This window comes from Centroberyx affinis, unplaced genomic scaffold, assembly GCF_046629955.1.
Source record: "Centroberyx affinis isolate AG114_WGS23_722 - 3 ecotype Tasmania unplaced genomic scaffold, CSIRO-AGI_Caff_v1 ptg000989l_1, whole genome shotgun sequence".
Classification (NCBI taxonomy): Eukaryota; Metazoa; Chordata; class Actinopteri; order Beryciformes; family Berycidae; genus Centroberyx; species Centroberyx affinis.
Genome location: NW_027279555.1, coordinates 29,648 through 46,456, shown reverse-complemented (window position 1 = coordinate 46,456; position 16,809 = coordinate 29,648). Strand labels below are relative to the sequence as shown.

Here is a 16,809-nt window from a genome sequence, read left to right as displayed (position 1 = left end):
CAACACTGAGACAGATGATGGCTAGACATACGGCGCTTTTGATGTTCACAAATCATTGACTTATTATGGAAGTCGCCGTAAAGCTGTATTATCTGAATAAAGGAGACGGTATTAGAGTTAAAGTAGTGAGAGTAGTTACAAGTTAGTCTACCATTATGCAACAAGGCCAGCGTTTTGGGGCCCACGTCACTGGTTCCACGGTGGGCTGATCTACCGCTGCTCTTCCGGTGGAGACGTGGCTCTGTGCTGCTGCCATATTGAAGCTAGCTAGCTAACAATCAAGCAACTTGTAGGCAACTGTTTCCTCGCACTTTGCCGTTTCAGAGTGATTCAAAATCAACACAGTGACAACTACGACAGACTGAAGATCGTTGCACACAGAGAGACCCGAAAATGGTGAGTGAATGTCGTTAATCGATTATATTTCCTTATTTTCATCGGGCCTAGCAATTATCATAACATTGGCTAACCTGGCAGCTAGGTAACAGCTAGCTAGCTCCTCTAAGAGCGAAATGAAAGAAAAGGCAAACGTTGCCGCTTGTCGGATTGACAACACTAAATTTATTAGTTGAAAACAATTAATTGAATCACCATTCCTTTTGCTAGAATACAATTTCAGACGTTTAGACGGTACTTGGGTGTACACACATTGCTGACGTTAACTAGCTTTACTAGCTAGGGGTTAGCCGTTGTCCCTAGCCGGATCCTTGCTAACGTTAGGGTTAGTTGCTGTCAGATTGTCCGCAACCGGACAACACTAGTTGCCGTTAGCAAACAAACATTTAACCAACTTATCTCATGTACCTTTATTAGTTATCTTAACGTGCATCGTAGAAAGCTAGAGTTAACTGCAATTGTTTCATGTCTGCATCAAGTTCAAATCCATCGCGGTGTCATTTCATTAGCCAGTGTTAACGTTTCACATGCAGTTCCATTCATCTCCCAGAATTGAAAAGAAAAGGTCGAATTCGATTAGTTATATATTAGTTATATATTAAGTATTAGTTAGTGCTGTGCAACCGCATTGTAACATAGCCACGATGTGTCCCCAGTTCCCTTTTGTATGGAGAGAACGCCACGCCAAATCCTACAACTCTGGCAATGTAACGTTTTGCCCCCTCATAAGCGTGAATTAAGACGTTTTCTGAATTGTTATGTGTCGCTGTCATATTCGCCATGCATATAATCCATCAAACAGAATTTACTTCGGTAAATGTCAACCTTTCTAGCTAGTTTTCCTGTTATTCCTACTATCGTTCTCCACTAAAGTGCAACGTAGTGGGCGTCAGCGAGCAGTGTGAACCAATATTAAAAGTTGACATTATTGGAATAAGTGTTGCTTGGTGGGTTATATGTATGCCGAATGTACTGGGAGGTTTGTGAAAGGTAAGCCATGTTCTACGAGGTGTGTACGTTTGTCGATAATCAAGTTCCCATTAAATTGACAGATACTTTAATCGAATTTGGCGAGGTTTGCTCTCCATACATGAGAACAGGACCTTCCCGGAGCGTATAGTAAGCGGATGTTGAATTTAAAGGGAGAACTGTCAACATTATTAACGCCACGTTAAGTTGCTTTATCCCTGTAACTTTTTATATATGCCCTGAGGCAACAACTGTATACTCTTAACAAAGACTACGTAAGGCTAATGTGTTAAAAGGAAAATTCCACCCTAAAGCAAAAAGAACAGCTATAAGCAATGTAAGTTGCACTCCTGGGTGGTGCATTTTATTCCCATGGATAAGTGGCGGGGTTTAACAGGAGATACATTTTCAACAATCTAAAACAGGCATTCTCAACCTTTTTCATATCAAGGACCCCTAGTTTAGTCCACATTAGGGCCACGGACCCCCATTTGATGAGATTTTGTCTCTCAAACCCAAATCTGAGAATATTTTACTGTTAGATATGATTTTCTTCCATGACTATCTGTATTGTAGGTAGAGAGATAACAGAGAAACTATGATCAAAACAGTCATTCTTCTACATTCTCTAACTTCTTGTAAATGAAATGCCGAGGTTTAACAATTCATCAATTTGCTGGGGACCCCCTGGAACTCCCCTGGTGGTCCCCGGACCCTTACGTTGAGAACCACTAAAACATTAACAGTAAATATCAGGTTTCGGTGCCAGTCCCTCAGAACTGAAGAGAAAGGAATACTTTCTGAAGCTGCCATTTTGCACCGACGTTCAACAATCATACAGAGAGAAATCCATCATAGAGGTGAAGAGATCAATTTCTCCACCGACAGCAGCCTCAATAGACCAGAATGCAGCGATCTGAAGAACTATTCATTCTTGGCAACCGCTCTTCATCGGGAATCGGGTGCCAGGACTCTCTCTGGCAGAAGAGTTGTTCGTTCGCAGGTTGGGGAAAACTGAGCCGCGAGTCACGCGATTGGTGAAAGGCTAGACGAGCAGTAGAGGCAAACAGGCTCTTCCTTCCTTGATTTGTGACTTTCGAATGATGGGCTAGTGAGTGAGTGAGGGGGGCTTGCAAGTCTGGATCCGGGCTAACCTGTGCAGTGTGCACCGCAGCTCGACTGATTCACGAACAAGACTCGAGAATGAGGTTTAGACCAGTGGTTCTCAACGTGGGGTCCGGGGGCCACCGGGGGTCCTTGAGGGGGTTCCGGGGGGTCCCCAGCAAACTGATGAATTGTTAAACTTCAGCATTATTTTATTTACAAGATAGAGAATGTAGAAGAATGACTGTTTTGATAGTTTCTCTGTTATCTCTCTACCTACAATACAGACAGTCAAGGAATTCTGGACAAAATCATATCTGACAATAAAAATATTTTCAGATTTGGGTCAGAGTTCAAATAGGGGTCTGTGGCTCTAATGTGGACTAAATGAGGGGGTCCTTGATATGAAAAAGGTTGAGAATCAATGGTTTAGACTACAACCAAATAAGCAGTCAGATTCTACTGCAGAGCTGACTACTTCACACTTTGCATTCCTCAACCTAAATAAATAATTTTGCCTATTCCACAAATTTAAGTCATGTCTTAAACTACTGTGTGCTCTCTGTCATTATCAATTATCATAATCTACTTTGTTTAGTTATGAAAATAAACACCTTTTATTTGTTTTACTTGTTTGACTAGGCTACAATCAGACAGCCTCACCATACAGCTGCTAAAATGATTCTTGGCCAGAGAGGTGTAGAGCTGGAGCATGACCCAGTCTCTAATATTTCCTATTTCACTTTTGTGTTGTTGTTTTTTCTTATTGATACTCGCTTTTTAATTTTGTTATTTCAAATTGTTTTGCTTAATCCCATTTGAGGACAGAATTTTATTTTATTTGAGTTATTTCTAGCATGTCCTACTTTTGTAATGTCTTATAGGTACTTTTGTATTTTGTTAGTTTGCTTTCATGAAGCACATTTAAAAGCACAAAGCATGTTAAAAAGTCTCAATATAGGAAATGTGTTTCTTAAAGCAAAAGTAATGTCACTGAAAGAAGACATATTTGTTTGCTGCTGCTCGTTCACAAATGAACGACTGATATATGAGAATCAATAATAGAATAAATGAGAATAAATGAGCGACTAGACCAGTGATTCTCAACCTTTTTCATATCAAGGACCCCTAATTTAGTCCACATTAGAGCCACGGACCCCCCAATTTGATTCGATTTTGTCTCTGACCCAAATCTGAGAATATTTTTACTGTTAGATATGATTTTGTCCAGAATTTCATGACTATCTGTATTGCAGGTAGAGAGATAACAGTGAGACTATCATCAAAACAGTCATTCTTCTGCATTCTCTAATTGTGTTAAGTTCTTATAAATGAAGTAACAGAGAAGTTTAATTTTGCTGGGGACCCCCTGGAACCCCCTCAAGGACCCCCTGGTGGTCCCCGGACCCCACGTTGAGAACCACTGGACTAGACTACCGTCTAGCAGTACTTGGTAGACATGACATCGTTCACAACTCTTCACCAACTCTCGACTGGAAAAAAAAAAATCCGCTCTCTTGCCGTTACTAGCCAGGCAAAGTCCAGGCAAATTCACTGGGGGGATTTTGAAAGGCATTCTGGGAAATGTAGGAAATCACTAACTAGGTTGAGGGGAAGTTGATAGAACAAAAAGGTAATTTACGCTTCATCACAAAATAACTCCTGAAACGCATTGAACATCACTGATTGGTGTACAACGCCATACAACAGTGTAAGACAGTGGTTCTCAACGTGGGGTCCGGGGACCACCAGGGGTCCTTGAGGGGTTTCCAGGGGGTCCCCAGCAAATTGATGAATCGTTAAACTTCACCATTATTTCATTTAAAAGAACTTAACACAATTAGAGAATATAGAAGAATGACTGTTTTGATCATAGTTTCTCTGTTATCTCTCTACCTACAATACAGATAGTCATGGAATTCTGGACAAAATCATATCTAATAATAAAAGTATTCTCAGTTTTGGGTCAGAGAGACAACATTTCATCAAAATTGGGGTCCGTGGCCGTAATGTGGACTAAATTAGTGGTCCTTGATATGAAAACGGTTGAGAATCACTAGTGTAAGAGGATCTGAGGGTGGATTTTTTTTTTAGCCTTACTAGCAAAGTCCTGCAGGCACTCTTAAGACTCTTCTCTCTTCCCCCCCCCCCCCTCCCTCCCCCATACCCGCAGGTGCTGTTGGCAGCGGCGGTGTGCACCAAGGCAGGCAAGGCCATCGTATCGCGGCAGTTCGTGGAGATGACGCGGACCCGCATCGAGGGCCTGCTGGCCGCCTTCCCCAAGCTGATGAACACGGGCAAGCAGCACACCTTCGTGGAGACGGAGAGCGTCCGCTACGTGTACCAGCCGCTGGAGAAGCTCTACATGGTCCTCATCACCACCAAGAACAGCAACATCCTGGAGGACCTGGAGACGCTCAGACTCTTCTCTCGCGTGGTAAGGGCCGATGGGAGTTAGTGTTTTTTTTTTTTAGCTTCTGTGCGTGTCTGTTTGTTATACACAGTGTTGGATAGGCTGTGTGAAGCTGGTTCTTTTTTTCCTTCATTTCCGATTGCAAAGGTGACTGTGAGCTTACACTACCACCTGTTAGTGTATATGTTAACATGATAGAGAAATGGCAGTTGATTCTACCCAATTTAACTGTATTTACATATTAATTAGGGCTGAACGATTTTGAAAAAATATCTAATTTGCGATTATTTTGACTGATATTGCAATTGCGATATTAGAGGGAATGATCATTTTCACATCATTATTCTCATTTTCATTGAAAAACGTATTAAAATGATTATGGTGTGATTTTTTGCGGGGATCTGTACCAAACAAAGATGTTTTCTTAAGTCTGTAGAATACGATGTGTAGGCCAGAATATTTCATTTAAAATGGTATTTTGACACACATTCCGCCTTTAACAAATATTGCGCCCCCTGCGATTTGAAAATTGCAGTAGGCCATATTGCGATTTCGATAAAATTTTGATTAATTGTTCAGCCCTAATATTAATTTCTTAAAAATCAAAGTAAGCAGAGGTAAATATTTGGTCATATAGGCCTACGCAATACCTACAGTAACTGTGTGACCCATCAGCACCATTAGATTGATATCTTCCTTTATGATACTATAGCAGCCTCTAATAAGAAGAATCTAATGGCATTAATGAGTCACAGACTTAATGCTTTTTTTAATATTAGGGGTGCACCGATACTGGTATTGGCGCCAATACCAATTTTGGGAGTATTTTACCATGAACAAAGATGGGGAAAGATGTGAATAAATTCCTATTCCTATTTGATGAGAACAACAGATATTATTTCATGTAATTAAAAATAATGTCTGTCTTTAACACGCTTGAAATTATAAGCCAATCAGTCGTCAGAATGAGTAGCTGAAGGTGCACTCATGCCACAAATATAATCAGAAATGCTAATGAACGTTCAGCAGAAAGAACCAACTTCAAACAACCACTCCACAATGTTCAGTAGTATTTTTATCCAGCATCACGCATATTTTTGATCGGTGGACTTGGCAGCAATCAAGCCTATATCCTGGGCCGGTGGTTCTCAACGTGGGGTCCGGGGACCGCCAGGGGTCCTTGAGGGGGTTCCAGGGGGTCCACAGCAAATTGATGAATTGTTAAACTTCACCAGTATTTCATTTACAAGAAGTTAACACAGTTAGAGAATGTAGAAGAATGACTGTTTTGATTATAGTTTCTCTGTTATCTCTCTACCTACAATACAGACAGTCATGGAATTCTGGACAAAATCATATCTGACAATAAAAATATTCTCAGATTTGGGTCTGAGAGGCAAAATCTCATCAAATAGGGGTCCGTGGCCCTAATGTGGACTAAATTAGGGGTCCTTGATACGAAAAAGGTTGAGAATCATTGTCCTAGGCCGTGATATAGATGTCATTTTTCTGTCAATATATGCCAAATAGTCACAATCCCATACCCGACGTAGGAGCTGCATAATGTTGAATGACATTTTGTGGAGGCTCTGCTCAGTTTGCCTGCTATTGATCGACGCCTCCCCCCGCCTCCCCTCCCCCCCTCCCCGTCCAGATCCCGGAGTACTGTCGCGTGCTGGAGGAGAGCGAAATCTCGGAGCACTGCTTCGACCTGATCTTCGCCTTCGATGAGATCGTGGCTCTGGGCTACAGAGAGAACGTCAACCTGGCCCAGATCCGCACCTTCACAGAGATGGACTCCCACGAGGAGAAGGTGTTCCGCGCCGTCAGAGAGGTGAGACCACGCGGCTGTGCGCTGATATGACTCAGGGGATTATTACATCACATCCCGTGTATTGGTGAACACGAATATATTACAAGGGGGTTATTAAACACGGCACAGCTTACAATTCAACCCATTTTTAAGAACATATGAACTAGGGCTGGGCAATATATCAATATTATATCGATATCGTGATATGAGACTAGATACCGTCTTAGATTTTGGATATCGTAATATGGTGATATGGCATAAGTGTCTTTTCCTGGTTTTAAAGGCTGCATTACAGTAAAGTGATGTCATTTTCTGAACTCACCAGACTGTTCTAGCTGTTCTATTATTTGCCTTTACCCACTTAGTCATTATATCCACATTACTGATGATTATTTATCAAAAATCTCATTGTGTAAATATTTTGTGAAAGCACCAATAGTCATCCCTACAATATTGTCGCAATATCGATATCGAGGTATTTGGTCAAAAATATTGTGATATTTGATTTTGTCCATATTGCCCAGCCCTACTTACAACTGAACATTTAGCCCACTTCGTAAAAAATACCGAGATATATATCGTGTATCGCCATTCAGCCTAAAAATACCGAGATATGATTTTTGGTCCATATCGCCCAGCCCTAATATGAACTAGAAATGTATGAATGAAAAGTACGGAACAGTTGCAGCATTGTGCGGGTGTGCAAAATAATAGCAGCTGAATATATGGAGACAAAGGAAAAATGAATGAAAAATACATGCCATTATTAAATGAATGAGAAGGTATAAAAATATTGATCTATGTGATAGGTACAGTTAGCTGGGAATGTGAATATTAAAAAAAAAGAAATATGTGAATTTACAGCATGTATACATAAGGCTGGGCGATAATTCAATATTATCGTTTATCGTCTTTCAGTGGAATCATATCGTGATGATATGAAGATATTTTAATATCGTGACACACATTTCTGCTGTCTGAATTGATGATGACAAGCAAATTTTACTTCTCATAAAATGTGGTATGGTAGGAATATTATTTGAATATTTCTGTTTTGTTTGACATCACACCTAACATTACCATTCGGTTCAGTGAGATTAACATTAATTTGATTATTTAACGTGATTTTGCATACATGAACCATATCGTGATATATATCCTTATGATTATCATGATATTGATTTCAACCATATCGCCCAGCCCTATGTATACATACAGTATATACAGGATTTGCTATATACAGTACTGTGCAAAAGCACATGTAAAAGAAAAAAAGTAAAGCGAAGATGCTTTCAAAAATAATTAAATGAAAAGTTTCTAAATATCAAATGTACTATAAATAGCAGTCTGCTGACACACTAATGCAGAAAAAAAATGAATAAACCTCTAAGACACAATTTATATAAAAACTCTTGGGTGCCTAAGACTTTTACACAGTACTGTATGTATAAGGATATATACTGTAATATAGGTATCCCTTCAGTGAAAAAACACTCAATTGTCTCAATGTATCATGACAATTTTTTTTTCATAAGTAATTTCAATGTTATTTTGCTGTCGCTCCACAGACCCAGGAGAGGGAGGCCAAGGCGGAGATGAGGAGGAAGGCCAAGGAGCTGCAGCAGGCCAGGCGGGACGCCGAGCGCTCCGGGAAGAAGGTGCCGGCGTTCGGAGGCTTCGGCAGCGCCGGCATGACCAGCGTCTCCTCGGGGTCCATCATCACAGACACCATCGTCGAGCCCGAGAAGCCCAAGATCACCCCCGCTCCAGTCAGGTACAACTGAATAAGCATATGAAACCCTTTATTTTACAGCTAGTATGGCTTATTATGGAATGGGATTATTTAAACGTGGTGTGTTTTTCTCCCCCCTTCCCAGACCAAGCGGACCCAGTAAGGCTCTGAAACTGGGTGCCAGAGGGAAAGAGGTGGACAACTTTGTCGACAAACTCAAGTCCGAGGGTGAAACCATCATGCCCGCCTCGGGAAAGAGAGGCTCAGATGCATCCAAAGCTCTGCCACCACCAGTCAATGTAGAGAGGTACAGAAACAATACGGCCTATATGATGAACTATCGTTCTTTACTCCGATCAGAATGATCATAAATTCTCACAAAGTACAGGGTTCCTACGCAGGTCTGGAAAAGTATTAAAAATGAATTTGATCATTTCCAGGTCTTCAATCGTTTGGGCATTTGAAAAAATGTCTGGAAAAGTATGGAAAATGTTGCGGTTCAGGTCCGATACACACATAATTCTAGCTTTTATGTTGTTGTAGAGCCACTTTGAGTCCACAGTTTTTGTTGATGTGAAGAATAATGTTCAGATAGAGGGACGCTCTTATTACCCAGCCGCTGTCAGCATGCGTTATATCAAATACCCACCAAAATCAAATCCAGTCAAGAACATAGGATCTGGGAAAAATATGGAATTTGAAAATGGAAACCGTGTAGGAACCCTGCCAATCATCTCACATAGTCTGATATTTGTGGCTGTGAAGAACAATCTTCATCTATACAGTGATATGACCTAGTTAGCAGGGGCAAGATGTCTATCTGCGTAAATCATATTGAACACCAGACAAAATCTTCAAAACAAATCAAGGTCTGGAAAAAGTCTGGAATTTTTTAATTGAAAATGTGCAGGAACCCTGAAAGTATGATCACAGTTGGTGAGATGGGAGTGTTCTAATAGAAGCTCACAGCTATGGTCGTTTTACACATTTGCATCTTGGATCATCAAAGTCCATTTTAAGGGATGTTCTGCAATTTTAATTTTTTTGAGAAAGAGTTGCTTATGGTCTTTTCTCTCGCACAATAATCTAATCACACAACACTCCATAACTCAAAGTGTGTTTGAACAACTAACTATAAAACAAGGACACAATTGTTCAAAACTCATAAGTACAATCTAAATATGAAGTCTGAGTAATTTGCTATGTTGAACAAATATTTGCCGATCATGCAGTTGAGCTGCAATTAGCCTAAACAAAGGGGGGGGGGTGTACTTTTGTGCACTGGATTTTTCCTGTCTTTGGAATTGTATACCTTCATATACTTTTCTAGAATTTTCTTTCCTCCTTAAATTTAGCACAGTGCTCTTGCTGCTCTCAAACAAATGGATACAGACTTGAATCCTAGAGTTGCGATTTATAGTCATATTCCTCAAGCGTTAAGTTAAATCAAATAAGCAATATGAATGATCAGTTGGTTTGTTAAAGCCCTGTGTGCATGTCTTTCCTCCCCAGTGTACATTTGCGTGTGGAGGAGAAGATCTCTCTGACCTGCGGCCGTGACGGCGGCCTACAGAACATGGAGGTGCTGGGCATGGTGACGCTCCGAGTCACGGAGGACAAGAACGGACGCATCCGCCTCATGATCAACAACAACGACAACAAAGGACTGCAGCTGCAAGTAGGTCCACTACATGTTTTTTTCCGCAAATGTTGTGCTCTATAATACGACGTGGTTATATTATGTTGAAATCATTTAGTATTTTTGTGAGTGCACACACAGTGATTATGACATATGATCTTATGTGCTATTACTGGCTTTTGAATGATTTGTGTAATAAAATATTCCCAATTTTGGAACTTTTTTACCTCATTGGTAACATTTTACAATAAGGGTACATTAATTAAGGGTTAGTTAATGCTTATTAAGCATTAACTAACCCTTAATTAATGTACCCTTATTGTAAAGTGTTACCACATAATTATAGATATTGATGATTATGTGCTAGTGTGTCACACATATTTTCAAACCAAATTATTTATCTTCTCAATATAGTTTGAATGTATAAACTTTGGAAAAATGTAATTTTGTATACTTGTATAAAATAATGAAAGGTAGAATTGAAGTCATATTTCTGTCTGCTGCCTCCTCTCAGACACATCCCAATGTGGACAAGAAGTTGTTCACAGCCGAGTCGGTGATTGGCCTGAAGAACCCAGAGAAGTCCTTCCCTCTCAACAATGACGTCGGCGTGCTCAAGTGGAGGCTGCAGACCACAGATGAGTCCCTCATACCTCTAACCAGTAAGTCCCAGTAAAGGCGTCTCATCTGGGGACTCGCGGGGATACAGTCGGCTCGCTAGTGCTTTCATAAGATAAAGAGAAACCAGCGATGTACATACCGTATTTCCTCTAATAGTGGCCGGTAGTTAATTAAAAGCCAGGTCTCAGATAATGTCCGGGGCTGTGGTCGACACGAACAAATAAAGGCCGGCCACAAATACAGGCCGGGGAAAAAAACAAAGGAAAAAACAGCGGTGGATACCGGTAAACTCCTGGTGCCTGTTATATAATGTAACTGTAGTTTGTAGTAACGTACAAGTGCCACAAGATGGCAGTATGCCACAAGACGGCTCGGCCGGCGGAAGTCTCTGGAGCGTGCCGTTGTCGATTACCGTAATTATCGGTAATGCGTTGCAGTAACAAAAAAACGGCTACCTAACGAACCCCAACAGAAGCAGATCAGAAAACAAGGAGGCTTCGTACTAAAATATGAGCAAATATACTTATCAAACGAGGGAATTAGAAATAAAGGCCTGTCTCTAATATAAGCCTGCTTACCCTCTGCAGCTGAGGTAAATAAAGGCCCAGGCCAATATTAGAGGAAATGCGGTATGTTATAAGTTCTCACAATTTGTCTTTGGACAGCCACATGTGGAAAAAGTCAGAAAGGCTAACATAACATGCTAACAACAGTACAAACTTTGACTCCTGATGTACTATAGCGTACAATCCAGTGCTGGCCTGTCCCGATTGTCCTTAACACAATCCAAAGTAACGCACTTAATACTGCAATACATCAACACAGTGGCTCGCTGCGTTCTCAGTCCCCCAGATTCTCACGGTCTTGTTTGTTCCTCAGTAAACTGCTGGCCTTCAGAGAGCGGTACCGGCTGCGACGTCAACATCGAATACGAGCTGCAGGAAGAGAGCCTCGAGCTCAACGACGTGGTCATCAGCATCCCCGTACCGTGAGTACATCGACCCTACAGATATCTATTGTTCCATGAGATGCCGGCAGCATGGGTTGGTGAGCGGAAGGGTTCAAAAGCCCTGGTCTAGCAGGACATTTGGTTGGGGAAAGTAAATGAGTAACGCTCTCACTTAATCCACAAATACTCTGGTGGAGCTGCTCAGTTGATTTGACCATTTCCATACCAAGAAATGCCCCAAAAATGAGTTCTTATCGGGGTGGAAAAGCCTCCGAAACAGAATTTAAAAAAAACTCTCCACAGAAACCCAGGCTGATGGTGGTAATGATATTAAAGATCCACAAAGAACCACTTTTACCACCCGGTCTGACCTGGAACCCTTGTGTGCTTGCGTGAACACCAATTCCTAATCCTAATTTTGACGCGTCACCGTTCTCCCGCTCTCCTCCAGGTCCGGCGTGGGCGCCCCGGTGATCGGCGACCTGGACGGCGAGTACAAACACGACAGCAGGCGGAACGTCCTGGAGTGGTGCCTACCCGTCATCGATGCCAACAACAAGAGCGGCAGCCTGGAGTTCAGCGTCGCCGGCCAGCCCAACGACTTCTTCCCCGTCAGCGTGTCCTTCGTCTCCAAGCGCAACTACTGCGACATCCAGGTGGGTTGATGGAGCGTCTTCCCTTTAGCCGTACTTTGCTTAATGCGGGTTTCTATTCGGGAGGAAACGTTTTTCAGGTCAGTCAGTCGGGGTGAGACACTTTTAGCAATTGGCAGGGAAGGGAAGCAAACATTTTTTTTTTTAATTACAAATTTATCTTAAAATATCTTAAAACTTGCATAATCCTGTTCTCCTATGCAAAATGACTTGGATGACATCACACACAATGAGTTAATCATCTATTATAAAATTGGTAACACTTTACAATAAGGGTCACAAAGTTAAGGGTTACTTAATGCTTAATAAGCATTAACTAACCCTTAATTAACAGTTATCTAATGTGTCTGGTAATTATTTACTAATGGTGTTCATGTTAACTAAGGTATTAATTTATACATTTTTTAATAGTCATCTTTATAAACTATTAAAGTGTAACTGAACCCCAAACCCAAATCTGTGGTGAAGCCTGACACCTAATGGTGAAAAGTACGGTAGTGCACTGCTCATCTACTATTTGCTGGTCTTTGTGCCAGGTGATGTCACCTCCTGTTGTACTCTATGGAAGGTGACATCACCTGGCACAAACACCAGCCAATAGCAGATGGCCAGTGCAGTACCCTACTTTTCACCATTAGGTGTCAGGCTTCACCACAGATTTTGGTGGGATTTGGTTACTCTTTAAATAGTGTATAAATTAATACCTTAGTTAACATGAACACCATTAGCAAATGATTACCAGACACATTAGTTAACTGTTAATTAAGGGTTAGTTAATGTTTATTAAGCATTAACTAACCCTTAACTTAGTGACCCTTATTGTAAAGTGTTACCGATAACCCTAACCCTAAAGTTCAGTTTACAGTGTGCGGGAGCCTTTTTCTTTCTTCGAACGTTCGGAAACATGATGGTGGATAGATACGCAGATGAAAATAAGTCAATGCAACTCCTGACCGTACTCCACGATGTTGCTCCTGACGAACCCTCTTCTCCCTTTTCCTCGTTTCCCAGGTTACCAAAGTGACTCACGTAGACGGCGACAACCCCGTCAGATACTCTTCGGAAACCTCCTTCGTCGTCGACAAATACGAAATCCTGTAAAAAGAAGGAAGAAGAAGAAGAAGAAAGCGACAAAACCGACAAAAAAAAAATCCACGACAAAAAAAAAAAAAAAAAAAAAAGAAGTCCAAATCTACGCTACAGAGAAAGATCGAAGAATCCTTGCCTGCCCCGCCCTGTATACCGTTTCAGAGACCGTGTACACCGACAGGACTACGTCAGCCCCCTCTGGGAAAGCCTCCCCCCCGCGGCGGAGCAGAGCACCGATGATGTATTTATATGTTTGTATGAGAGAAGATCATCTATATATAGAGTTAATTGAACAGGAAAACAAACAAAACACACCCCCACACACACACACACACACACACACACACGAAAAGAAGTTGCAAAAAAAAAAAATGAAAAAACACCTTGATGCTGTTGTGTCCCGCCATGCAGAACCATTAAGCAGGACTTTCAGACTTTAAGTAGAGGATGACTGTAGGGGGTTCCGGGGTGGTCCGGGGGGGTCGGTGGTAGGGTTAGAAGGGAAGGGAGAACGAGGACCGAAGGGAGGTCTCGGTGTTTACGAATCTCCACTAGAGCGAGCGCCGGTAGTTTTAGCATCCCCCGAGAATCATGCATCTTCCACAACCTAATGTCTTCTTCTACACCTTCAAACATTACATTGCAGTGGTTCCTCGATGATGCGTTTTTTGTTTTTTTTTTCCCTCTGTTCAGATTTTCTTATCCATCATAACTGCAGAATTGTACATGTCTCGATCATTATACGGCTGTCACTCTTAATTGTTGGAACTATTATGATTTGCTCTATTGATATCACACTTAAGATGTTTGTGATTTTTTTTTTTTTTTTTTCGGTAACGTATTTGTCCGTAACTGAAACGGCAGAACATGGCTCTTTGTTCAATATTTTGTCTGTACCCCCTTGCAGTTTTCATCAGCAATACTGTCTTTTTTTTTTTTTTTTTTTTTTGATACTTTTTTGTTTGTTTACTGTATAACGTTCGCATTCTCTACCACTAATCTGGATATTGAAATTTGACAGTTAAGGGATTCGCAGCCGCCGTGCAAAAATGACCTGTTGACTGTTCTATTTGCTAAGCGATCTGTTCATAGCACCATTGCAACCACTCCTTGTTTGTTTAAACGGCTACGTTGAAAAAGAGAAGCCACGTTGTTCTAATGTGGTCCCCTATAAGTCCCCCAGCCTTCAGACATCACAGAGTAAAAAAGAAAAAACACTTTGAACGCAGCCCAGAAACAACATCCAAGCCCCCTTTATCTAATCTCCCACAAGGCGTTTTTAGATCTGAGATGGGAGTAGATGTGTGTTGGCAAGTTGGTGGGGGATCAGAGACTTCCAGCCCGATAATCTGCCCACTCCCTTCACATCCCGGGAAGTAGGAGGGTAAGGAGATCGGCTGCCATCGACCCCCCTATTCACCCAGTCATCCTTTACTTACAGTCATAGTACATCAGCATTATTCAAAGGACATTGAAGTTTGTTTTTCATGTTTTTCGTTTTGATTTTTTTTTTTTTTCCTTTTTTTTTTTTCTCGTTTGTACTCCCCAAATTTCAATTTAGCAATGGTGGTATGGTTGTGGGGTTGAAAATGACTAGATCGAGCATTTTTAACTAAACAATTACTGAAGGGGAATCTTAACATTCCAGTGTACAATTAGAAAACAACAAAAAGAATCTTTAATGGAATAAAATGTATTATTAAAAATGTAAGACTGGCTTGTGTTTTTGTATTGATAAAACGTTCTTAGCTTGTCAGAATGTCTAATGTCTAATATCAACAATGCAAGTATGTTGTTATATTGCAGTTTAGTGGTGCTAAAATAAGCCTAACGTGGCCCTGGGCATTTTATTAATGTGGAGTTACTGAGTCCATTAGAAGAGTGTAGTAAAACAATCTAGCGGAAGCCACATTTGTTATTGGCAATTTGTCAAGGAATAGACTTAATGAGAATAATTTCTATTATTTATAACTACTGAACATCTATTTCCTGAACTGACTGAAGTGAAAATAGTCTCCGACCCGTTTTCATTTTGTTGTCTCCCCATTGCACTTGACGTCATTCACGAGCAATAACTGTGAGGGTCAGGGAAGCCAGACTAAACATGGAGGAATGAGCCATTAGTTGTATTTTTACTACTAATGTGCAGGTTCCTGGCACGTTTTTAACGCTTACAGGTCACAACAATATGTGGAGACTGGACTGTGGTCCTTCAACATCTAAAAAGACGATGAACCAAGGTTAAGAAGAACCCTTCTGATGTGTTGGGTTCTATTGCATTTTGAGTGTGCAAAGCCTGACTATCATGCTCACTTTGCTTGGTGTCCATAATCCATTGTAAGGCATCATAAAAGCATTATAAGCACATTATGAGTGCATGCTAATGATTATAATCAGAGTAGGATATAATAAACACAATTTGCAAAAAATGTAAGGGGTTACTGGGCAACTTTATAGTTTATGACATAAAATTAAGGCAACTTGCACTTTGGCGGCCCCAGGTGGCAGCAAGAGAGAACTGCTTGAATTTTTTGAAAGTTTCAAGGACTTCATTACCCAGAAATCAAATGTCTCCTTCTCCTCCTTGTCTCCTCTCGGGACAGAGAGTGCTCGCTTGCTTCCCATGGGCTTATAATCTGCTTGTAATGCATCGCAATGCACTTCAAGTAAAGTATTACCCATAGTCTTGCAATCAGCCTTAGGCCCTAAAGGCATAATCCATCCTGAACAGAATTCACACATTACTCCTGCCATCTCAGTCGAGACTCGTCTAAGACTCAAGCTCTGGAGCTGGTCCACTGACAGTGAACAGGCGACCCACATTGTGGACTCAGTGACAGTGTTCATAGTGATTTTACAGGGTATGGGCACATTTTGTGACTCCTAGCTGTTACTGCACTACCATCAAGAGAACTTTTGGATGTGAAAGGTCTAACATACATTCTCTGATAAGTAGTCCCTCTCTTCTGGATGGTCATGTTCGTCCATGTTTTGTGTCATGGTAACCTCACAGAAAAAAAGCCTTGGCTCTCCATTGGAAGGGAAAGAAATATCTATTTGACTTCATATGATCATACTTGGACTCTGGAGCCGGATGGATTTCAGACTGTTGCCAGAGAACTCCCTCTCTTTCCAGAAGTCTTACCAGGAGGTTGCGCCTCCGTCAAATTCATACGATCTGTTTGGGGAACAACATTTCTGCCCAGTAATGTTTCATAAGTTGATTCTTTTTTTCCGTGAGAGGAAAACACATTAGAGGAGGGGGAGGTTGGGCTTGGTGAGACAGATTTATCTGTTGATTTGGGAACTTGTGCTCTGTAGCACGGAGTATTGTATGATCGTTCAAATCCGACGCTATTGACTCAAGCATAGTCAAATCCTTTGTGGCCCAACAGATGGATAAAGGCTGGGAGATGAGGAGGTGGAGGAGA

At 41.2% G+C, this 16,809-nt stretch overlaps 1 protein-coding gene across 2 annotated transcripts; it reads left to right on the top strand.

Annotated features, from left to right (window-relative positions):
- The first annotated feature begins 258 nt into the window (after positions 1-258).
- On the top strand, positions 259-15,089 carry LOC139646545 (coatomer subunit delta). 2 transcript variants are annotated; one of them, XM_071522445.1, is made up of 10 exons: positions 259-396; positions 4,643-4,903; positions 6,537-6,716; positions 8,264-8,469; positions 8,573-8,734; positions 9,940-10,105; positions 10,581-10,728; positions 11,567-11,675; positions 12,088-12,292; positions 13,301-15,089. In XM_071522445.1, the coding sequence occupies exons 1-10, from the start codon at positions 394-396 to the stop codon at positions 13,388-13,390; spliced, it is 1,530 nt and encodes a 509-aa protein (XP_071378546.1). In that variant the 5' UTR covers positions 259-393; the 3' UTR covers positions 13,391-15,089. The 2 variants fall into 2 exon arrangements, with proteins under 2 accessions (XP_071378546.1, XP_071378545.1); XM_071522444.1 differs by having other exon boundaries at positions 4,643-4,906.
- The last annotated feature ends 1,720 nt before the right edge of the window (positions 15,090-16,809 follow it).